Genomic DNA, 23,616 nt, shown 5'->3' with positions numbered 1-23,616 from the left:
CTCAGAAATGGCTCCTTTTATTTTCCCTCCAAAAGGGCTGGCCCCGCCCCTCACTGTCTTGCGAGCCAATCAGAGCGAGGCTCCAGCCCCATGGTGGTATTTCTGAGAGACTACGCACCCTGACTGGCCTGGCTCGGCTGTCCATCACAGACTCAAACAAGGGGGATCTGAAGAAGTGTGCATGCACACGAAAGCTCATACCAAGAACTGACTTAGTTGGTCTTTAAGGTGCTACTGGAAGGAATTTGTTTTGTTCAAACAAGGGGGACATCCCGTCTTTCAGTAACTGTCTATTTTAAACTCTTAGGGTTTAAGGTGATTGAAAATCACTGTGCCGCGTGCCAGCCCCCCCCCCCAAAGCCTAGGGGAATCCCCCAGCAGAATTTGACTCCGAAGAGAGACCCACGGATACGAATAAAGCAAAGTTATTATGAGGGCCAACAGGCCTGGCTCCATGTTCAACCACACACAAACACACTTTAAATGGAGAACATTTGAATAATAAAAACAAAGAAATAAAAAGGGGTGCTATAGGAATTTTAATGTCTTGTTGTTGTTGTTTAGTCGTTTAGTCGTATCCGACTCTTCGTGACCCCATGGACCAGAGAACGCCAGGCACCTCTGTCCTCCACTGCTTCCCGCAGTTTGGTCAAACTCATTCTGGTAACCTCGAAAACACTATCCAACCATCTCGTCCTCTGTCGTCCCCTTCTCCTTGTGCCCTCCATCTTTCCCAACATCAGGGTCTTCTCCAGGGAGTCTTCTCTTCTCATGAGGTGGCCAAAGTATTGGAGCCTCAGCTTCACAATATGTCCTTCCAGTGAGCACTCAGGGTTGATTTCCTTCAGTATGGAGAGGTTTGATCTTCTTGCAGTCCATGGGACTCTCAAGAGTCTCCTCCAGCACCATAATTCAAAAGCATCAATTCTTCGGCGATCAGCCTTCTTTATGGTCCAGCTCTCACTTCCATACATCACTACTGGGAAAACCATAGCTTTAACTATATGAACCTTTGTTGGCAAGGTGATGTCTCTACTTCTCAAGATGCTGTCTAGGCCTGTCATTGCCCTTCTCCCAAGAAGCAGGCGTCTTTTAATTTCGTGGCTGCTGTCACCATCTGCAGTGATCATTGAGCCCAAGAAAGTAAAGTCTCTCACTACCTCCATTTCTCCCCCTTCTATTTGCCAGGAGGTGATGGGACCAGTGGCCATGATCTTCGTTTTTTTGATGTTGAGCTTCAGACCATATTTTGCGCTCTCCTCTTTCACCCTCATTAAAAGGTTCTTTAATTCCTCCTCACTTTCTGCCATCAAGGTTGTGTCATCTGCATATCTGAGGTTGTTGATATTTCTTCCGGCAATCTTAATTCCGGCTAGGGATTCATCCAGCCCAGCCTTTCGCATGATGAATTCTGCATATAAGTTAAATAAGCAGGGAGACAAAATACAGCCTTGTCGTACTCCTTTCCCAATTTTGAACCAATCAGTTGTTCCATATCCAGTTCTAACTGTAGCTTCTTGTCCCACATAGAGATTTCTCAGGAGACAGATGAGGTGATCTGGCACTCCCATTTCTTTAAGAACTTGCCATAGTTTGCCGTGGTCGACACAGTCAAAGGCTTTTGCATAGTCAATGAAGCAGAAGTAGATGTCTTTCTGGAACTCTCTAGCTTTCTCCATAATCCAGCGCATGTTTGCAATTTGGTCTCTGGTTCCTCTGCCTCTTCTAAATCCAGCTTGCACTTCTGGGAGTTCTCGGTCCACATACTGCTTGAGCCTTCCTTGTAGAATTTTAAGCATAACCTTGCTAGCGTGTGAAATGAGTGCAATTGTGCGGTAGTTGGAGCATTCTTTGGCACTGCCCTTCTTTGGGATTGGGATGTAGACTGATCTTCTCCCATCTTCTGGCCACTGCTGAGTTTTCCAAACTTGCTGGCATATTGAGTGTAGCACCTTAACAGCATCATCTTTTAAAATTTTAAATAGTTCAGCTGGAATACCATCACTTCCACTGGCCTTGTTATTTGCAGTGCTTTCTAAGGCCCATTTGACTTCACTTTCCAGGATGTCTGGCTCAAGGTCAGCAACCACACTACCTGGGGTATACGAGACATCCATTTCTTTCTGGTATAATTCCTCTGTGTATTCTTGCCACCTCTTCTTGATGTCTTCTGCTTCTGTTAGGTCCTTTCCACTTTTGTCCTTTATTATGGAAATCTTTGTACGAAATGTTCCTTTCATCTCTCCAATTTTCTTGAACAGATCTCTGGTTCTTCCCATTCTATTGCTTTCCTCTATTTCTTTGCATTGCTCGTTTAAGAAGGTCTTCTTGTCTCTCCTTGCTATTCTTTGGAAATCTGCATTCAATTTCCTGTATCTTTCACCATCTCCCTCGCATTTTGCTTGCCTTCTCTCCCCCGCTATTTGTAAGGCCTCATTGGACAGCCACTTTGCTTTCTTGCATTTCCTTTTCATTGGGATGGTTTTCGTTGCTGCCTCCTGTATAATGTTACGAGCCTCCATCCATAGTTCTTCAGGCATTCTGTCCACCAAATCTAAATCCTTAAACCTGTTCCTCACTTCCACTGTGTATTCATAAGGGATTTGACTTAGATTGTATCTTACCGGCCCAGTGGTTTTTCCTACTTTCTTCAGTTTAAGCTTGAATTTTGCTATAAGAAGCTGATGATCTGAGCCACAGTCAGCTCCAGGTCTTGTTTTTGCTGACTGTATAGAGCTTCTCCATCTTTGGCTGCAGAGAATATAATCAATCTGATTTCGATGCTGCCCATCTGGTGATGTCCATGTGTAGAGTCGTCTCTTGTGTTGTTGGAAAAGCGTGTTTGTGATGACCAGCTTGTTCTCTTGACAGAACTCTATTAGCCTTTGCCCTGCTTCGTTTTGATCTCCAAGGCCAAACTTGCCAGTTGTTCCTTTTATCTCTTGACTCCCTACTTTAGCATTCCAATCCCCTATAATGAGAAGAACATCCTTCTTTGGTGTCACTTCTATAAGGTCTTGTAAGTCTTCATAGAATTGGTCAATTTCAGTTTCTTCAGCACAAGTAGTTGGTGCATAAACTTGGATTACTGTGATGTTAAAAGGTCTGCCTTGGATTCGTATCGAGATCATTCTATCATTTCTGAGATTGCATCCCAGTACAGCTTTCGCCACTCTTTTGTTGACTATGAGGGCCACTCCATTTCTTTTACGGGTTTCTTGCCCACAGTAGTAGATATGATGGTCATCCGAACTGAATTCACCCATTCCCGTCCATTTTAGTTCACTGATGCCCAGGATGTCAATATTTATTCTTGCCATCTCATTTTTGACCACCTCCAACTTACCCAGGTTCATGGTTCTTACATTCCAGGTTCCTATGCAATATTTTTCTTTACAGCATTGGACTTTCCTTTCGCTTCCAGGCATATCCGCAACTGAGCGTCCTTTCGGCTTTGGCCCAGCCGCTTCATCAGCTAGGGATCTACTTGTACTTGCCCTCCGCTCTTCCCCAGTAGCATGTTGGACGCCTTCCGACCTGAGGGGCTCATCTTCCAGCGTCATATCTTTTATATGCCTGTTGTCTTTGTCCATGGAGTTTTCTTGGCAGGGATACTGGAGTGGCTTGCCGGTTCCTCCTCCAGGTGGATCACGTTTGGTCAAAACTCTCCACTATGACCTGTTCGACTGCAAGAAGATCAAACCTCTCCATTCTGAAGGAACAGATAGGTAGCCGTGTTGGTCTGCCATGGTCAAAACAAAATAAAAAAATTCCTTCCAGTAGTACCTTAAAGACCAACTGAGTTAGTTCTAGGTATGAGCTTTCGTGTGCATGCACACTGGTATCTGAAGAAGTGTGCATGCACACGAAAGCTCATACCTAGAACTAACTCAGTTGGTCTTTAAGGTGCTACTGGAAGGAATTTTTTTATTTTATTCTGAAGGAAATCAGCCCTGAGTGCTCACTGGAAGGACAGATTGTGAAGCTGAGGCTCCAATACTTTGGCCACCTCATGAGAAGAGATGACTCCCTGGAGAAGACCCTGATGTTGAGAAAGATGGAGGGCACAAGGAGAAGGGGGCGACAGAGGACGAGATGGTTGGATAGTGTTTTCGAGGTTACCAGCATGAGTTTGACACCTTTGGTAAAGGCTGTTCTCCATTTTTAAGTTCGGAATAGAGTAGTTGCTTTGGAAGAGGATCACCAGGCATCCGCACAACATGATCAGTCAGAGGAAGTTGATGTTGAAGAATCATTGCTTCAACTCTGGTTATCTTTGCTTCTTCCAGTACACTGGTATTAGTTCGCCTTTCTTCCCAAGTGATGTTTAAAAATTTTCGGAGACACCGTTGATGGAATCTTTCGAGGAGTTGGAGATGGCATTTATAAGTGGTTTATATAAGGGCTTGTGTGCCATAGAATAGTTCAGGGTCCCTCCTGCCTCCTGCGTGGGGTTGTGAGCACCCTGTTGCAACAGTTAATAAAGATCAGGCTTACTAGCTGCTTTGCTTCTCAATATTCTCTGGTTGGCCTCTGTTATTTTCTCCCACCGATAGAGAACCTACAAAGGGACTCTATATGGGTTCTTGGGTACCCCATAAGTGAAAAAGAGCAGTTGTTTTTCTCTTACTTATATCACCTCTCGCTTCTCTTCCAGAACAATGCTCATTTTGCTTAAAAGCACCCCATGCACACCCCATATTTTCTGAAATAGGGGGTGGTGGTAGAATCCACCCCCAAAAGCAGAGAAAAGGCAGAGGGAGAGGTGCAGGTGGGTGGGCTGATACCAGGGAAAGGAGCTTTGCAGTTTGTTTACTTATGCCGGTGGTTTTCAATCTTTCTGAGTCCACGGCTCCCTTGACCAAGAACAGTCTTTCTGCAGCTCCCCTGTGGGATAATGGGGGCAGAAATCCCCACTTACATTCAGGGCCACTAGGATGCACATCAGTGGCATGGGGGTAGCCAGGATTTTTGTGGGGGGTGTTTGTGGAGACAGGCCTTTTTGGGGGGGCAGAACCTCGATTAGCTATGTATTGTTCTTGATTTAGGGGTGGGCAGGTGCCTTTCCCAACTCCCCCCCCCCAGCTAGCCCCATGGACTCATTGGGGATTCTCCCGTTCTGCCCCCACCCCATTCCGCCCCCATCCATTTTCGGCATGGGGATGCCCCTGTTCTGTTTTTTACTAGTGCTTGCTAAATTTAAGCGCATGAAATTCTGGAAGCAGAAGGAACAAAACAGCAGGCAACATTCGGCCAAAACATTACTGGCAGTCATGGGAGAATGCCATCAGTGTTGACTGACACCTGCCTTGATTTTGCAGTTTTATATATTACGGAAGGGGGGGGGCATGTCTTCTTTACCTTCTTCGCTACAATATATCCATTTATTTCCAATTGTCAATGTCAAAAGGGACTAAAATCTATAAAATTCATAGAAAATCAACGTGCCAATTTGCTCAATTTCTCTAGGACTCCATGACACCTCCCCTGTCCTCCATAATCCCTCAAGCAAGGTGTCAAGACCCTAATCCTGTCAAATCACTCTGCCAAGCCTTTCCTCCGGGCAATGCCAGGTGGCAGACTATGCATACCTGGACCATTGTCTTCTCATCACCTGTACTCAGGAAGTGTTTATCTGCGCATATCTCCAACTCTGCATATTCCCCCTCCCTCCTCCATATGTTAATCCGTGTAACCCAACCTCTTCTTAATGTATTCATGATGTAACCTGTGTAACCCAACCTCTTCTTAATATATTCATGATGTAACTGGGATGTATTTTGCACTGTATTCTGGGACATGGAGGGAAGTTTCAAAAGTTCATGTCACCCCTTTCTCACTGTTCAATCTCGCCTTGAACCTGTTGCACAATAAACTTGGATCTTCTGCAGCTTGCTCCTGTCTCCGGCTGAGCTCATTTTCCTCCGCAGGGACCCGCGGACTTAGTCCGACGAGCTGGGTGGCAGCACCCAGATTTTATCGTAACACCTTCCACCACTCCGCATCTTTACCTCTTTGTCAGGCATAGGCTCTTCAGATGTTTTTGGGACTACAACTCCCATCATCCCTGACCACTGGTCCTGTTAGCTAGGGATGATGGGAGTTGTAGTCCCAAAAAACATCTGAAGGGCCGAGTTTGCCTATACCTGCTCTTTGTCCTCTCCGGCAATCAGCCCTCCCCTTCCTGATTTCCCATCCACTGACGCCCCCCCCCAACCCGCCTGGAGACTGCCTAGCCATAGAGCTACGGCTGCAGAGCAGCCTGTGGTCAGATGGGAACCGGACGTGACGAGCTGCCTCTTGCCCTCCTCCTCTTGGGGCTTCGTTGGGAAACTGCCCCTCCCCCGCCCCAATTAACTGAAGGAATTAGAACCATAGAACCGGAAGGGGTCCCAAGTGTCATCTAGTCCGACCCCCTGCATTGCAGGGATCTCAACTAAAAAAAAAAAGAAATATTTCTGACACAGTTTGCAATACGTTATTATTTGGAATAAAATAATCTTGGAAAAGGGTATTCATAACCAGAAGAATGCCAAGAAGTGCAAGTAATTCTCCCTTCATTGGGACCAGCGGCGAGACCTGCAGCCCAAGTCAGGCTTTTACGCTCGTGCACTTTTACCTGGAAGCGAAATAGCATCGCAATCACCTGGGCTGACTTAAAACGCGCTGCTTCTAAAAAGCCTAAATAAAGCTAGGGCGCGCTACCTCTCTGGTCCCCGCCGCAATTACAAGCAGCTGGGCTTACTTCTGAGTAAGTCCGGTTGTTGTTGTTGTTGTTGTTGTTGTTGTTGTTGTTGTTTTAAGCATCATAATACCCGCGTCTCTCTGCAAAGCGAAAAGCCACTCCGCGTTGCCGCTGCAGAATGAATGGAGGCCCGGGAAAAAGAGAACCAATCAGAAGAGAAGCGAGAGGCGGCGGCGAACCAATCAGGGGAGCCGGAAGCTGGAAGCCCATTGAAGCCCATTGAAGTCTTGGTCATTCATCTTCTTCCGCCCCGGCTGCTGCTGCTGCTGCTCCTCTCCAGGGGAGAGTCAGGCTTCGCCTCCAGTCTGCATCTTCCCTGGATCCTGCCCTCCGAGGAAGCCACCTGAGGCTGCCCAATGGTAAGGCTGCCCCTCAGGAATCGTAGAATTGAACGGGGCACCTCCTTCTGCATGCAAAGCAGCTGCTCTGCCTTGGAGCTACGCCCCCTCCCCTAATAGCATAGCCCAACTTCCAGGACCCGGCCTTAAAAAGAAAAAAGCTATCCATGATCATGACACTGGGCTACCCTTGAGGGTTGTCGTAAGGTACTGCTCAAAACCCCTCTAGCAAAACGGGCCTAACGACACCAGGCTGCTCTGAGGGGCTGTTATAACGGGGGGGGGCACCCTCAGACACAGCCCTGCCCCCCTTTGTAAACAGGTGTAATAATGAGGGATCTTGTCTCCCATGGGGTTAAAGGGGGGGAGAATGTAACACTGTGCAACCTTCATTCACATGATGAGTTTTTTGGGAGGGGGGTCTCTTTCCTTGCCTCTGCCAGGGATTGGACCTGGGACCTTCTCACAAAGCAAATGGGGAAATAGAGCTTTTGGGGGGGGGAGCAAGGGAATTTATGTTTGCAGGGAGGGGAGGAGGAATCACCTGCCAACCCCCCTCCTCCTGCTTCCTAGAGAGGCAGATTTTCCATGAAACCTCATTAAGAGATTTTGGATATGATCCTAAAACCTCACAAAGCTGAGTGACTGGGCAAACCCAGGCTAAACGTCCCCTAAAGACCAAGACATGGTTTTCTAAAGCTTCTATGTAAAGTTTGACATTCTTCCTGTTCCCTGTCTCTCCCTTGCAGTCCCTGGACTGGTCCCTGCTTCTCTCCCCCCTCCCCTTAAATATATATGTATTGTATAAGTTTTTGTTTTTTTCAAAATGTTGAACATAACAAACATATAAACACAACTCTCTATTTTGAAGGGGGGAAAATGCCCCACAAATAACCCAGAGATGCATTTTAAATAAAAGGACACGTTCTACTCCTGTAAAAATACGCTGATTCCCGGACCGTCCACGGGCCAGATTGAGAAGGCGATTGGGCCGCATCCTGCCCCCGGGCCTTAGTTTGCCTACCCCTGGTCTAGGGTCTAGAGGCATGTTCAGTAACTGTTTGGTTTGTTAGAAAATGTGTAATTTGAGGCACATTTAGCCAGTTCCAGATGTTGTCTAGCTTTGCTTAATATTTGTTCGCCAGTCAAAGGTTTGCCATCTGTGTAAATGTCTCCGACCCTAAATAAATCTGTATTTGTCCATTGTTCACATCAAAGAGCTGCTCTCTGCTTTGTGGCAACAGGTGAGAGAGCCTCAGAAGTGGCCCACTTTACCCTTGCTTGTGTGTCAAGTAGGGAAGGGACCTTTAAATAAAGTTATCTTCTTCCAGAATCTGGTGACCATCCAAGCCCTCTTGACCTTTGAGGAGGTGGCTGTGTTTTTCACGGCGGAGGAGTGGGCTCTGCTGGATCATGGCCAAAGAGCTCTGCACAAGGAAGTCATGGAGGAGAATTATGAGATGGTGGCCTCTTTAGGTAAGGGCAGATTTGTATCCCTCTTGGCTGCTAGACATTGAAAGAACCAATTTGCTCTTTGTTCCATTTATTGAACATGGTCTTAACAGTGTGTCCGTAAGTGACTGTGGAGTCCAGTTCTGGATGCACACATCTTTCCACAGTGGGGACATAGGTTTCTTGGTGGGAGTTAATCACAGTGTCTTTATAGGATCTGGATATGGCAATTCCTCCTTTTTGCCTTTGCGGTCAAAAATACAGATTGGTTTGAAAGGGCTGGATTGTTTTGTGGCCCAAAATAGCTAATAGTAACTCTTTCCTTGGCAGAATCAGACCTCAGTTCCTGTTGGGTAGAAGAACAAGATCCATTCCTCCAGGACCCCAAAGAAGGGGAGACCTCAGCAGGTATGCGCTTAGTCTTAGTTGTGTCATGGGGCCCTTTTTGCTCCAGAAATATAACTATAAATATAAATAATTTATACCCCGCCCATCTGGCTGGGTTTCCCTAAACAGGGCTGCCTTCAGATTTCTCCTAAAAGTCAGGTAGTTGTTGACATCCTTGACATCTGATGGGAGGGCGTTCCACAGGGCGGGCGCCACCACCGAGAAGGCCCTCTGCCTGGTTCCCTGTACCCTCACTTCTCGCAGGGAGGGAACCGCCAGAAGGTCCTCGGCACTGGACCTCAGTGTCTGGGCTGAACGATGGGGGTGGAGATGCTCTTTCAGGTATACTGGGCCAAGGACGATAAGTCCTGCTTCTGTCAGTATTTAGCTTCCTGTCAGTATTTAGTTGGCCCCTGTGGGGCTCTTGGATTAAATGGACCAGATGGACAAATGCAGCCTTCAAACCTCTCCAGCTGGCCCTTGAGACTCTCTTCTCCCCATACCCTGACCTGCTTCCCATCTTCCTTGAGTGTTTTTGGTCTGGCTGGGTTGTTTCCTTGAAATCTGATGGGGCTTCTTGCCAGCCTGGATGGAGGACAGAGAAGGGTGTGTGGAAGCTCTGCTCCTGTCCAAAGGTCGCATTTACATTCATTGTAAATGCCTCTGGCCCCACAGTGTACAGGCAAGCCACTCTCAAGCCGCATAATGTTGCCCACACAGGGTCTTCTTCTAAAGAGCAGAGACGACCTCCAGGCTGACGTTTCCCTTCCATGTGCTGAGATGCACCCCAAATTAAAATATCCTCTGTACTGCCACTGAGCTGAGATCCTCTTCATGGCACCAGGGGGATTCTGTTGGGTCCACGTGTCCCCTCTGCTATCCCTCAGCAGGAGAGCTAAGATCTTGCCTTTCCCTGCTTTGGGGAAGAGAGCCATGGCAGTAGTAGCACTAGGAGTGTCTGGCTATTTTGTATTTCGTCCTTTGGGTTGAAGGATAAGATCCAGTTGGATGGGGCTCTGAGGAAGGGGAGAGATGAGCAGACACAGCTCAGCAAGTTTGAGGAGGAGCAGGAAGGGACTTGTGTTGTTGTCTTGAGACAACATATTCATATTCAGAAGCATCTTCAGAAGCTGACTTCAGATTCAGCTGGGCAGGGAAGGAAGGAGGGGGACATTCTTGAAAATGTTAAAATCAGAGAAGTGGAGAACAGGGCTCAATCCATGATGAGAGTCTCTGCTTCTGAGTTGTAATTTGAATTGCATTTTCTTTTTCTGCCTCAAAACAGGTAATGGGCAGAAGAGTGAGAATTATGGTGAGCCATCTGTGGTGTCTGTAGAAAATGTGGGGCATGAAGCACAGAAAGAGACCTTTGTAAATCAACGATCACCTGAAAAGCATGTAGGAAATGTGTTGAAGAACTGGAAAACCAAATCCCTTACTACTCAGGACACTGATGTCCGTGTATCACTGAGTCCACAGGAAGAATTCACAGGAAGTAGCAGTGTGGAGTGTGGAAAGAGCTTCAGTCAGAGTGGAAGCATTAGTTTACATCAAGGAACCCAAACAGGGGAGAAAGCGTTTCAATGCACGGAATGTGGAAAGAGCCTCAGTAGTGCTGGTAACCTTGTCAAGCATACAAAAACCCACAGAGGGGAGAAACCATTCAAATGCATGGACTGTGGAAAGAGCTTCAGCCAGAGTGGAAACCTTATTGCACACCAAAGAACCCACACAGGGGAGAAACCATATGAATGTATGGTGTGCAGGAAGAGTTTCAGTCTCAATCACCATCTTACTTTACATCAAAGAAGCCACACCGGAGAAAAACCATTTAAATGTATAGAGTGTGGAAAGAGCTTCAGCCAGAGCGGAAACCTTATTGCACATCAAAAAAACCCACACAGGGGAGAAACCATTAAAAACTATGGAGTGTGGAAAGAGTTTCAATCTCAATACCCATCTTACTTTACATCAGAGAAACTGCACAGGAGTGAAACTGCATAAATGCATGGAGTGTGGAAAGAGCTTCACTTGTAGGAGTGCGCTTACAGAACATCTACGAATCCACACAGGAGAGAAACCATATGAATGCATAGATTGTGGAAAGCGCTTCCGTATTGGGAGTGTCCTTACTTTACATCAAAAAACCCATGCTGGGAATAAGCCATTTAATTGTATGGAGTGTGGAAAGAGCTTCAGTCAGAGCGGAAGCCTTACTGCACATCAAAGAATTCACACTGGGGAGAAACCATTTAAATGTATGGAGTGTGGAAAGAGCTTCAGTCAGAGCGGAAGCCTTACTGCACATCAAAGAATTCATACTGGGGATAAACCATTTAAATGTATGGAGTGTGGAAAGAACTTCAGAGTGGAAACCTTACTTTACATCAAAGAACTCACACCAGGGAGAAACCATTTAAATGTATGGAATGTGGAAAGAGTTTCAGTCTCAATCACCACCTTACTTTACATCGAAGAACCCACTGCACATCAAAGAACACTTACAGGCAAAGTGAACATGAGAAGTAACTGGCCGACTTATAGAGAGCTCCTAACCGAAGTGGAAAATCAGTTAAAATTAAAATATTTTGAAGAGCTAAGGGAACTAGTAACAGATTGGTTACAGTATTTTCTCCCCCCCCCCAATAATTTTTATTAAGTTTCCATTTGCCAGATTAAACATATCATACCAATTAGTCCAAATTATATCAATACAGATCATAAAGTCCAAATGTTTTCCAAATTTTTTTTTTTTTTTGTGGGGGGGTACCCATGCTTCTCGATCATCAGGAATCCAAACATCCAATTTCGTGCTGCTTTTCCTTACTGCAATGATGTTTCCAGTCACATCTTCTCATCTTTGTCATTATTCATTTTCCTTTTCTGTCACCTCCGAGTTTTCTCCACAAGTGGATTGAAAGGAACAGTCTTAGTTTGTCTCTGTGTGGGTTTTGTAATGCTCTCTCATATGTCTCTCACAGAAATCCAACAATCAAGTTTTCGAGCAGACATGCCATCTTGTCATTCCGATGAAATACAATCTAAATGTCCACTCATTTACTTTCCAGACCCGCTGCCTCATAATTAGTCTTCCAGGAGGATAACAGCCCTTTCAGATTTACGATTCTAGCCTGATATCCAAGCGGCTCTTCCTCCCAAGACCATCCATCTTGCAGCCAAAGTCTGCCTACGCATCGAAACATTTCTTGCTGCGTCACTGAGAGAGACTCACTTCTTTCCAAATCTTTCACAAACATATTATTTTTTCCACACAGTTCATTTTCTCTCCCACTTGCAAATTGGTTGTCGAGACAGTTTTTTAAGGCGGAGGGTTATTAAATACTCACATAAAAATAAAAATAAAAAGTCCCCCCCCCCTTGTACCGTTCCAGATACCAACATGTCGGCCGTTCTCTGATGCTATCTCTGTTCCTTCCATCCTTCCGTCCCGATCTTCTCTCAGTGGTAAAATTATTAGCAGATAAAAGCATTCCTGACTTCTCTTGAAGCATGTGCATTTATTTATCCAATTCTTTTCTTCTTTTTAAACATCGCAACCAGGCTCGCTCCTGAAAGTAGCTGGCAGGGAGCTCCAAGCCTGCCTGAGCGCTTTCTGCCTAGTGCTTCTCACCCCCCTCCTTCATCCAAACTCGGGGATGATTTATGGCAACCGCAGGCGAGGCAGTGTCTTTTCAATTCCCTGAAAAGACGAAGGGAGACTGATATACTCCCCATAATCAGCCTCTAATTACCTTGTGCAAGCTGGACAAGATGTTATTGGCAGCCATCTTTCAAGGCGCCCCTAGCGGCCCCCCTGGTTACAGTATTTTCAATTGAATGATAACTTCAAGATAGACAAAAAGAGAGGTTTTAGTTATGAGATATCAAGATTCCAAAAAGAACTTCTAGAAAATAATATTAAAACTGTCAAAAATGTATAACTTGCTCCTAGAATGGCATACAAAGGATAAACAGGTTAAATTGGCTATGATAAACTGGGCAAAGGACTTAGGACATAATATACAAATGGCAGATTGGGAGAGGCTATGGAGAACAGATTGGATTTTTTTTTTTTAATAGTAAATTTTATTAGTATTTTCCACACAACAAAAAATGAAAAATAACAATACACAAAAACAAATTCAAATCTTACAAATTAATAATATAAACACTAAAAAGGAAAACAAACGTTGACTTCCACCAATCCCACAGCACCTCCTTTACCTCTCATTGTATCTTCCTGTTTTCTTTATCATCTCGATCCTAGCATCTAAATATATATCCCTCTTTCTTAACCTTTCACTTCACAAGGTTATTCCAGACTCAGCCAGATTTCTGTCCTCGAACCTTTTAAGGTATTTGTTTAGGCATTCCCATTCCACTACACTTTTTGGTTTTTGTCTTATTATATCTGTCAGTTTGGCTAACTCTAAGTATTCTGAAAGCTTACATAACCATTCTCCCCTAGTGGGTAACTGATTCCCTTTCCAATACTTAGCTACCAGAATTCTTATTGCAGACGTCACTTGTAATTCAGTTTGATCTTTTGGGATATCGTCGTTTAATATTCCTAATGCCACTATCGAGAAGGCCCTCTGCCTGGTTCCCTGTAACTTAGCTTCTCGCAGCGAGGGAACCGCCAGAAGGCCCTCGACGCTGGACCTCAGTGTCCGGGTAGAACGATGGGGGTGGAGATGCTCCTTCAGGTATACTGGATCGAATCTCCATGACCTTGGACTGAGAGGCTGGATGCTTTCCAGAGAGGAAAAACCCATTGCTGCCTCCCAAGGTAAGATGTTGGCCTCACATTCACCTTTGGCCAGTCTCTGTTGGGCCACTAAGACTGGGAGCATCTTCTTCCCAGGCCCCTGTGGGGCAGTGTGAGGAGGCACCTCTTTTGGGGGCGGGGGCAGACCAGAGAATACAGCAGCAGCTGCCCAGAGGACTCCCAAGGAGAGGAGAGAGGAGGCTGAGGGAACACTGCACAAGGGTGTTCGAAAAGGGGTGGGAGGCTACCAGCTCTGCAGGCAAGGGGGGACATAACTGGCCTCTGGATTAATGCATTGCTATGAAATACACTGTTTTTGAAAATAAAAAAGACTTAACCCTCTCTTGGGTTCAAGGGAAAGAAACACATTGCTTTGGGCTTAATATATATGAATAATACAAATTGCTCAGTTGTTGTCACCATGACAAGTAAATGTTAATTTTCAGGTCTTGTATGTGGAGTCTACTTCATCACTCAGGCTTGAAGGTGAAACTGCTACATCACTCTAAAGAACTAAAAAAATAGCTAACATAAACACATGGAGTTGGTTTGACAGGGACTGTAACTCAAGGAAAAAATAACTGACCAAATTAACCTGGCTCTTATTGAGGGGAATTAATTCATATTTTGGAACCTAATTCAGTGATGTTATGTAGATAAACCTTTTGAGTCTGTACCTTCAACAATACCTGAAATATGCAGATCCCATCTGAATTCAGTCAAGTTCTTACCTGCCCACTCGACTGGGCTGCTATACAGGTATTTTCCATTTGAAGGGGGGCAGTTAATCAATCCAGACATTAAGATTTATGTGCCAAAGTTCAGTGCCCAAATGCTTTACAGGGCTGAGTTCTGGGGAATTAGTGTGAAATCAGAACTAGAAGGCAGATTTTGGGGCTTCCTCCTGGGCTTCTGGCGGCTCATCTGAGTTGGGTATCCGCTCAATAAGAGGCCAGAACTGATCTAGCCTATCTCAGATATTGGTGTTATTTTTTAATACAGTTAAAAGTTGGAGGGAAAGAAAGAAGGGGAGAGAGGGCATAGTAAACTGCTTCTTTTACACAGCCTATGTGCAAGGTTTTTGTGTCAGCAAAGTCGAAGTAAATGGGGAGTCTCCCCATTGTTTCTTTGCTCACAAATCCTGTCTCAGTGGCACGTTTAAGATATAAATAGGGTGAGCCTGTGGCCTGTGACCTGGATTCAGGGACTGAGTAGTTATCATAACAAAGGAGTGGCCAGGATGCCCAGGTACAGTGGTGCCTCGCAAGACGGAAAACCCGCTAGACGGAAAACCCGCTAGACGAAAGGGTTTTCCGTTTTGGGGGCGCTTCGCAAAATGAATTTCCCTATGGGCTTGCTTCGCAAGACGAAATATCTTACCAGTTCCTGCGGGTTTCCCCCCCTTTTTCCCCCCTTTCCCTAAGCCGCTAAGCCGCTTATCAGCTGATCCGCTAAAAGCCGCTAAACCGCTAATAGCGCTAATCCGCTAAGCTGTCAATGGGCTTGCTTCACAAGAGGAAAAAACCGCTATACGAAGAGCCTCACGGAACGGATTAATTTCGTCTTGCGAGGCACCACTGTAATCCAATCAGGTAACCTGGCAGGCAGGATAAAAACAACTCGCTCAGATTTCTGTTGTAGTCCACCCCTTGTCTGATGTACATATGATGTAATTAGGGGGTGGTCCTGGGCTACACCCCTTCTGTGATGTATGTATGATGTATGGAGGGGTGGTTTTGAGATACAGGGTGGGCAGTTCAAAAGTCTATATAAGACTTTTGGGTGTCCTCCTCTCTTCTGAGTGTGGGGCGAGCACCCACAGGCTTACTAGCTGTTTTGGTTCTCAATATTCTCTGGTTGGCCTGTGTTATTTTCTCCTACCGATGGAGAACCACAAAGGACTCTACAAGGGCTCTTGTGTACTCCATAAGGGAAAGGGAGCAGTTTTTGTTTACAACACAGTTGATAGGAGTTTGTTGATGTGAAGAACGAAGTGAACACTAGACACACTCCATACATCTAAATGGGTTTTCCCATGAGAACACAGTGGTACCTCTGGTTATGAACTTAATTCGTTCCGGAGGCAGGAGCACCTACTTCCGGGTTAGTGGAGCTCGTTACCCGAAGCATTCACAAGGAGGACGGTACATAACCAGAGGTATTACTTTACATAGATGAACTTAACTGAAGCACTATCCACACTTTTCCCATTTAAATGGTTTCTTCTCTGAGTTTCTTGGTGTTTTGTAAGTGCTCCACTCTCATTGAAGCCTATCTCACACTCCATACATTTAAATGGTTTCTCCTGTGTATGAGTTTGTTCATGAACAGTAAGTTTCCCCCTTTCTCTTTCCACACTCCATACATTTAAATGGTTTCTCCCGTATATGACTTTGTTGGTGTACATTAAGGATTCCATTCTGACTAAAGCACTTTCCACACACCGTACCTTTAAACATATTTTTTTAAGGTCTCAACTTCAATGCTTTGCATGCAGAAGGTGGTCCCAGGTGAAATCCTTGTCAGGCAAAGAGACCCTGTTGGCATCCGTCTGTCTCGGGAGGTGATGGAGGAGGGGGCCTTTGGGGGGGAAGTCCAACTGTGGGCATCTTGCAGCACCTGCTGTGGCTGCTTCATGTCAGGGGCAAATGCTCAATGCCGGCAGAGAGAGGAGCAGATCCAGATGAACTCTGCTTTCGGCCTCCTATACTGCCTGCTCTTTCTACAGATATCTGAAAGATGGGCCAGTTATGGGGGCACAGAGATTCCTCTCTCCGCAGGGAAATGACTCTCCTGAAACCACTGGCAATGCCCACATTTCCCTGTGCCACCTTCCCTCCATATATTGGTTCTTTCCCTCAGCACCTCTTTTATTCCGGCTGCCACCATGGAACTTTGTCCACTTTGCAGTTTAGTGTCAGGGGCTGGTCTGAATCGGAGGACTGGGGAATGCAGTTTCAGGAAGATCAGCTTCTAACAGAAGAGGAGAGGGAAGATTTGCCCCCCCCCCCCTCCAGAGTTTCACAATGCAGAGAGACAGGCAGATTCAGAAGCTGCACAGTTGAGATAGGAGCTACCCAGCTTTGAGATAGTAGCTAGGAAACAGAAAGGAGGGAAGCAGCTGGGAGATACATCAGTCAGAACAAAGGAGAAGCCGGGAAGGAGGGACTGCCCGTTGGACCTGGGTAAGAACTGCCATCCTTGCGAGGAGTTGCCTGTTTGTGCTAGCAACATGATACGGGAATAAAAAGAGCAGAAATCTACCAACTGCTCATTAATTCCCATCGGTGAGCTACCAAAAAGGGAGGGGGGACTTCCGAACATGACATGTAGCCATGAATGAGGTGGTTTTGTAAAACAATGAATTTGTAAAATATAAACGACGTAGGACGGTTTAAGGATTACTTTGTGCACATAAGACTATGCATTTCAGTCTTTCTGCGTTTTCATTGTTCCTTTATTGCAACTATAAAAAAGATTTATGCTGTTGTTCTTGTAACAAGGAGTTGGACTAGAAGACCCTTGGAGTCTCTTTCAACTCTACAGTTCTAGTTACAGGTTGGTCTGCCGTAGTCAAAGCAAAATAAAAAATTTCCTTCCGGTAGCACCTTAGAGACCAACTAAGTTTGTTATTGGCATGAGCTTGGTGCGTGCACACGAAAGCTCATATCAATGACAAACTTAGTTAGTCTCTTAAGATGCTACTGGAAGGAATTTTATTATTTTGTTTCGACTACAGTTCTAGGATTCCAGAGCAAATCCTGCTTCCTAAACACCACTGTTGAGCTCCACTTTCCCCAACTCTCCATTCTCAACTCTCTCTGCCAAAGACCAAATATCAACAGACTCTCAGCCCATGTTTACTCACAATGAGCACTCCAGGGTCACATTCTGCACATCCCTAACTGTACATTGTATATTTCATTACACTTACTATTATGAGACATTTACCTTCATTGTCTTAATACATATATGTACAACTTTCCATACAAACACCAGAACATCAGACACACTCCATGCATTTACAAATGATTTTTCCCTATATGAGTTTGTTGATATGAGAGACAAAGTGAACTCTGTGGGAAAAACTTGGCACACTCCATACATATAAATGAGTTCTTCCCCGTGAGAGTCCATAGGTGTTAATAACTCCATTATAATTGAAACACTTTCCACACTTTTTCCATTTAAACTATTGCTTCTCTGTGTGATCGCTGATGTCTTGTAAGAGTTCCACTCTCACTGAAGCACCTCCCACAATCCATACACTTATATGGTTTCTCCCCTGTGTGAATTCGTTGGTGTACAGTAAGTCTTCCATTTTGACTGAAGCTCTTTCCGCACTCCATACATTTAAAGGGTTTCTCCCCTGTGTGAGATCGTTGATGTGTTGCAAGAGCTCCTCTCTCAATGAAACCCTTCCCACAATCCATACATCTAAATGGTTTCTCCCCTGTATGCGTTTGTAGGTGTCTTGTAAGTTTTCCACCTTCACTGAAGCCCTTCCCACAATCCTTACATTTAAATGGTTTCTCCCCAGTATGACTTTGTCGGTGCACAATGAGTTTCCTACTACAAATGAAGGACTCTCCACACTCCAAACATTTATATGGTTTCTCCCCTGTGTGAGTCCGTTGATGTACAGTAAGTTTCCCCCCTTGACTGAAACCCTTCCCACACTCTAAACATTTATATGGTTTCTCCCCTGTGTGAGTTCGCTGATGTTTTGTAAGTGACCCACTTTCAGTGTAACTCTTTCCACACTCCAAACATTTATATGGTTTCTCCCCTGTGTGAGTTCGTTGATGTTTTGAAAGAGCTCCACTCTCAATAAAACCTGCCCCACATTCCATACATTTATATGGTTTCTCCCCTGTGTGAGTTCTCCGATGAATAGTAATGTGTGAATACTGACTGAAGCTCTTCCCACACTCCATACATTTAAATGGTTTCTCCCCTGTGTGAATACGTTGATGTACAGTAAGCTTTCCCCTATCCCTGAAGCTCTTCCCACAATCCATACATTTAAATGGTTTCTCCCCGGTGTGAGTTCGTTGGTGTCGGGCAAGACTTCCATTTTCACTGAAGCTGCTTCCACACTCCATACATTGAAATGGTTTCTCCCCTGTGTGAGTTCGTTGGTGTCTTGTAAGAGCTCCACTATCAATGAAGCCCTTCCCACAATCCATACATTTATATGGTTTCTCTCCTGTGTGAATTCGTTGATGTGCGCTAAGATTTCTATTTTTACTGAAGCTCTTTCCGCACTCCATACATTTAAAGGGTTTCTCCTCTGTGTTAGTTTGTAGTTGTGTGCTAAGGTGTTCACTCATGCTGAAGTAATTTACAGATGGCTCCTCAAAATTCTGATTGTCTTCTCCATCACCTAGTTTAAAGTGGGGAATGGGGAGATAAAATATTGTTAGGTATTCAAGGAAGAGAACAAGAGATCTTAACACACAGCAAGACCAATCACCACCTTCTATTATTTCAACACCTCCAGCATTCCTCCCTCTCCTATGTACATCTTTAGGAAAGGAAATCTAAAAATAGCCTCAATAACCCCTAGTATCCAGTTCTACCTTCAATTCCCATGTAACACTGAGCACCAAGAGAAACCTTCTATGCTGAGATGAGGCATCTATGTCCCTCCAGATGTGGTTGGACTCTAAGTACCATCAACCCAAGTAAAGATGGCCAATGACCAGGGATGGCGGGAGTTGTAGTGCAGCCACATCCGGAGGGAGACACTTTCTCCATCTTCCCCCTCCTGTGAAAATGCTAAGCCTCTGTATTCAGTTTTCTCCTTCCTCCCTGATCTGTAATATCTCACTGATACATTCCAACCAACTGTTCACATCACCTAAACCTGCACCAGGATGCTGGAAAAGATGGGCCCTCGTTCTGATCCAAAAAGGCTCTTTTTATATTCCTACACACTGAAAGGAGACATAGAAGTTACAGTCTCACAGCAAAGTGGAAGTATGTACCTCTGAATTGGTCCAGGACAACATCCCTGTATTTTTCTGTTCCAAGCGACGAGATGAGCTCAGACTTGAGTATCAGAGTCTCTGTTATGAGGAATAAGTAAAACAGAAGTGCTGTTTATGTCATACGGGTCTATAAAAATATTCAAAAATATTAATCTTGTGAAACAAAGACAGCAAAGTATCTGGTGGCCCATTAAAAGTTTATAAATGGCACTGACCAGCAAACCATATGCCACCATTTTTACCCTGTGGAATAAGTAAAACACAGGATTTTTTTGCAATTCATACCACAATATCAGCTTACTGACAAAAGTACAGAGTTGCTATAAACTACAATCTTCAATATCAACTTCATTGGGCTGGTCATGTTGTTTGGATACCTGATTATTGTCTTCAAAAGCAACTACTCTATTCCAAACTTAAGAATGGAAATTGATATACCAGTGGGCAACAAAAGAGGCTTCAAGACACTCTCAAGGCAAATCTAAAAATATGCAGTATAAGTACAGAAAATTGGGAAACACTGGCCTGGGAGTGCTCCAATTGGAGAATAGCCTTTAGCAAAGGCGTCATTGACTTTGAAGAAGCAGAAACTCGGGGTGAAAGGGAGAAGTTAAGAGGAAAGTACGTTTGGTAAACCCTCAGTGTGATTAACTCCCGCACAGAAACCTATCTCCCCACTGTGGAAGGATGTGTGGATCCAGAATTGGAATCTACAGTCACTTATGCACATACCTTTAACACCATGTTCATGGAAGACCATCTTACTCAGCTATGAGGGGTCACCAAATAGGAAGACATGGCATGAATAGATGGCTCAAACAGCAGGTTCACACCTTCAACGTCTAACAGCCAAGAGGAATAAAAATGTGCCCTCACCTAGAGAGGCCACCATCTCATAATTCTCCTCCATGACTTCCTTGTGCAGAGCTCTTTGGCCTGGATCCAGCAGAGCCCACTCCTCCTCCGTGAAAAACACAGCCACCTCCTCAAAGGTCAAGAGGGCCTGGAAGAAGAAGAAGAGGAAGAGGAAGAGGAAGAAGAAGAAGAAGAAGAAGAAGAAGAAGAAGAAGAAGAAGAAGACAGAGCTGCTCTTAGATCCCCACTCAACACAGAGGGAGGCTGGGTGGTCCCATCTGTGCCTCTTCCCTCCTCCCGTTGCTCTTTCCCTACCTGAGGAAGCTGCCTGGCTCCTCTTTCCACTCCATCTCTGAGAAGAGACTGTTCAGAGGGGGTCTCGGAGGCCATTGTGTTGCCAGTGGAAAGGACAGTGGAGGAGGAGGAGGCGTAAACTGAGCCACTTCTGGGACACTCTCAGCTGTTGCCACGATGCACTTCAATGCAGGGAGCAGCTCTTTTAGGAGAAAAATGCAGAATTTATTATTATTATTATTGATTGAATTTATATACCACCCTATACCCGGAGGTCTGAGAGCAGTTCATAGAAAGGCAGATTTACAGTGGTGCCCCGCAAGACGAACGCCTCGCAAGACGGAAAACCCGCTAGACGAAAGGGTTTTACCGTTTTGGAGGCGCTTCACAAAACGAATTTCCCTATGGGGTTGCTTCGCACGACGAAAATGTCTTGCGAGTTCCCGCGGTTTCCCCCCGCTTTTTTCGCCCTTTCCCTAAGCGCTCAGCCGCTTATCAGCTGTTCCGCTGATAAGCCGCTTCTCAGCTGATCGCTAAAAGCTGCTAGACCGCTAATAGTGCTAATGCGCTAAACCGTCAATGGGCTTGCTTCGCAAGACGAAAAAACCGCTAGACGAAGAGAATCGCGGAACGGATTAATTTCGTCTTGCGAGGCACCACTGTATTTAGAGTGGGAGACAATTACACAGAGAGCATACGTTTTACAAATACTGTACAAATACCAATAATAATAAATTAATACCCCCAAATTCTAATTACAAGAGCTCTGGAACACGAGATTATCACAACAGAAACAGAAACTATTGACTCTTGGTGTAAATATTTGTGTATCTGACTCTCTCACCCCTCCCACCCAGACCAGCTCCCTGACGCAGGAGGCCAAGGGAGGGGGGTGTTCCAGGCTCAGTGTGAAGAAATACACAAAAAATGGGTTAGGAAGCTGGGTCTAAGATGGGGGGGGGAAATATCCCGTGGTGACTTTCAATGCATAGGTGCCAGCTCCCTGGGTCCCTGAGCACCTACCCCTACCATGAAGGGGCCGGGCACCCACATATTTCGGTGCCAGGGCCATGCATACTGCATGGCACCCACAGCCCTGGGGAGAAGAGTTTGGATTTGATATCCCGCTTTATCACTACCCTAAGGAGTCTCAAAGCGGCTAACAATCTCCTTTCCCTTCCTCCCCCACAACAAACACTCTGTGAGGTGAGTGGGGCTGAGAGACTTCAGAGAAGTGTGACTGGCCCAAGGTCACCCAGCAGCTGCATGTGGAGGAGCAGGGAAGCGAACCCGGTTCACCAGATTATGAACCACCGCTCTTAACCACTACACTACACTGGCTCTCACACTATGGGGGCCCATAGTCGTGGGGTGAAACTGGCACAACTGGTTCAGTGTCCCAGTGAGGTTGCAGGGGTGGGGGTGGGGGGGGAGTGCCCCTCTCTGGTTCGTCTCGGGAAGCAAAATGTCTCCCTCCCCTCCCCACCAGGAGGCTGGTTTATCTCTGCGCTTCAAAAAGGATCTTGCAATGCAAAACCTGTTGGGGGAGGGGGAGGCACTTTGCAGCAGGGTGGCCTTTATCACGCCTCCCCCCCCCACTGATTCCCACAGGAAAAGAGCGAGACCCCCCTCCCTGCTTTCTTTGCACCCCCCCCCATCCTCCCGCCTCCTTTCCCAGCTGCCCTGTTTGTAGATTCCGGTAGAGGGAAAGCAAATCCTTCTCCCACCCCCCCATCCCCAAATAACCCCCCCCCGAATGAGGATGGAGACCCTCTCCCCTCCAAATTGCCCCTTTTGCAGCCGATTGCACGTTGCCTCTCCTGATTCCCAGAGGGAAAGAGGGGAGACCTTCCTTGCTTTCATCCCCCCCCCACCTTTCCCCCCTCCCTCCTGCCCTGTTTGTAGATTCATGGGGAGGAAATGCAAATTCTTCTCCCTCCCTGCACCCCAATTCACCCCCCCCGCCCCCGAAATGTTGCACCTTTTCCCTCCTCTTTTGCAGGCCTCCTTCTCTTCCGGGGGTGTGCATGGAGACCCCACCCCTTCCAACATTGCCTCTCCCCCCCCTCCGCCACTTCCTGCCTCTCTAGGAAGCGAGTTCATTGACTCAGGGGGAGTGGGGAGGGGTCCTTCCGGGAAGACGAGTCCTAGGAATGTAGTGGGAAAGGACCCCCCCCCCAGCCCAACTGGGTCACGGAGCCCCCTGTCCCTCTGCCTTTTTCCGAACATACCCTTATTTCCTTCCTGCTGTTAGGTAGATAATTTATTACAGTCGAAGACCAGCTTATAAAACACACTTGGGGGTACAATCCCAGAAACATTTAAAACAATGTACAACAATAAAATTAAAATTTATAAATGCGATAAGCATATAGACACTTAAAACTTTAAGATAAGCTACGGCAGAGAGCTGACCCATAGAACCAAGTTTGGGGATTTTCTTAACGAACTAGTTCGGGGGATGGTCTGCGCCTACAGGTCTGTACACAGAATCTGGCGACCCATCTGGGTCGTCTTGTGATCTTAGCCTAACGGGAAAAGGTCAAAATTTTGCTTTTCTGGGAGGTCAGCGAGCCTCGCCAGTAGGGGATCAGTGGTTTCACCACGTGCCTCTTTATAAAAGGGACATCTAAAGAACAAGTGCTCTGGGCTTCCTATCTCCCCCAATGAACAGGCGCAAAGTCTCTGAGCATGTGGGACTGCTACTGTTCATAAATGTACAGTGGTGCCTCGCAAGACGAAAATAATCCGTTCAGCGAGTCTCTTCGTCTAGCGGTTTTTTTG

At 45.9% G+C, this 23,616-nt stretch overlaps 2 protein-coding genes across 8 annotated transcripts in view; one reads left to right on the top strand and one right to left on the bottom strand.

The window, feature by feature from the left end:
- LOC309337113 (zinc finger protein 621-like) overlaps window positions 1-13,490 on the top strand; it is a 158,166-nt gene extending 144,676 nt beyond the window's left edge. For 3 of the 5 annotated variants that reach the window (XM_081853801.1, XM_081853800.1, XM_081853799.1), the window contains exons 4-5: window positions 8,866-8,943; window positions 10,208-13,490. In XM_081853801.1, the coding sequence (XP_081709927.1) occupies window positions 8,866-8,943; window positions 10,208-10,926 (797 nt within the window). In that variant the 3' untranslated portion in view covers window positions 10,927-13,490. Of the gene's footprint in view, window positions 1-6,872; window positions 7,105-8,384; window positions 8,560-8,865; window positions 8,944-10,207 lie in introns of those variants that run through there. The other 2 variants (XM_081853802.1, XM_081853803.1) reach the window with 2 other exon arrangements.
- A 3,635-nt stretch (window positions 13,491-17,125) lies between these two features.
- Window positions 17,126-22,876, bottom strand: LOC309336905 (uncharacterized protein). Of its 3 annotated transcripts, none has more exons than XM_081853399.1 (5): window positions 22,814-22,876; window positions 20,854-21,034; window positions 20,560-20,686; window positions 19,681-19,764; window positions 17,126-19,076 (listed from the first exon to the last, which is right to left on the bottom strand). In XM_081853399.1, exons 2-5 carry the CDS (start codon window positions 20,926-20,928, stop codon window positions 17,878-17,880), a joined length of 1,485 nt encoding a protein of 494 aa, XP_081709525.1. In that variant the 5' UTR covers window positions 20,929-21,034; window positions 22,814-22,876; the 3' UTR covers window positions 17,126-17,877. The 3 variants fall into 3 exon arrangements, with proteins under 3 accessions (XP_081709525.1, XP_081709526.1, XP_081709527.1); XM_081853400.1 differs by having other exon boundaries at window positions 19,681-19,761; XM_081853401.1 differs by lacking the exon at window positions 19,681-19,764.
- Between the last annotated feature and the right edge of the window lie 740 nt (window positions 22,877-23,616).

Source organism: Podarcis erhardii (assembly GCF_964252035.2).
Source record: "Podarcis erhardii genome assembly, chromosome: 2".
Taxonomy (NCBI): Eukaryota; Metazoa; Chordata; class Lepidosauria; order Squamata; family Lacertidae; genus Podarcis; species Podarcis erhardii.
The sequence above is the reverse complement of the archived record's forward strand: the minus strand, read 5'-3'. Positions and strand labels throughout refer to the sequence as shown.

Bases quoted from the DNA above. Each gene is read 5' to 3' on its own strand.
- LOC309336905 (XM_081853399.1), bottom strand. From the start codon at position 20,928: ATGGCCTCCGAGACCCCCTCTGAACAGTCTCTTCTCAGAGATGGAGTG. The intron at 19,765-20,559 runs GTGAGGGCACAT...TATTCCTCATAA, and splicing joins TGAGATGGTGGCCTCTCTAG to CAGAGACTCTGATACTCAAG. The intron at 19,077-19,680 runs GTACATACTTCC...ACTTTAAACTAG, and splicing joins TGTCCTGGACCAATTCAGAG to GTGATGGAGAAGACAATCAG.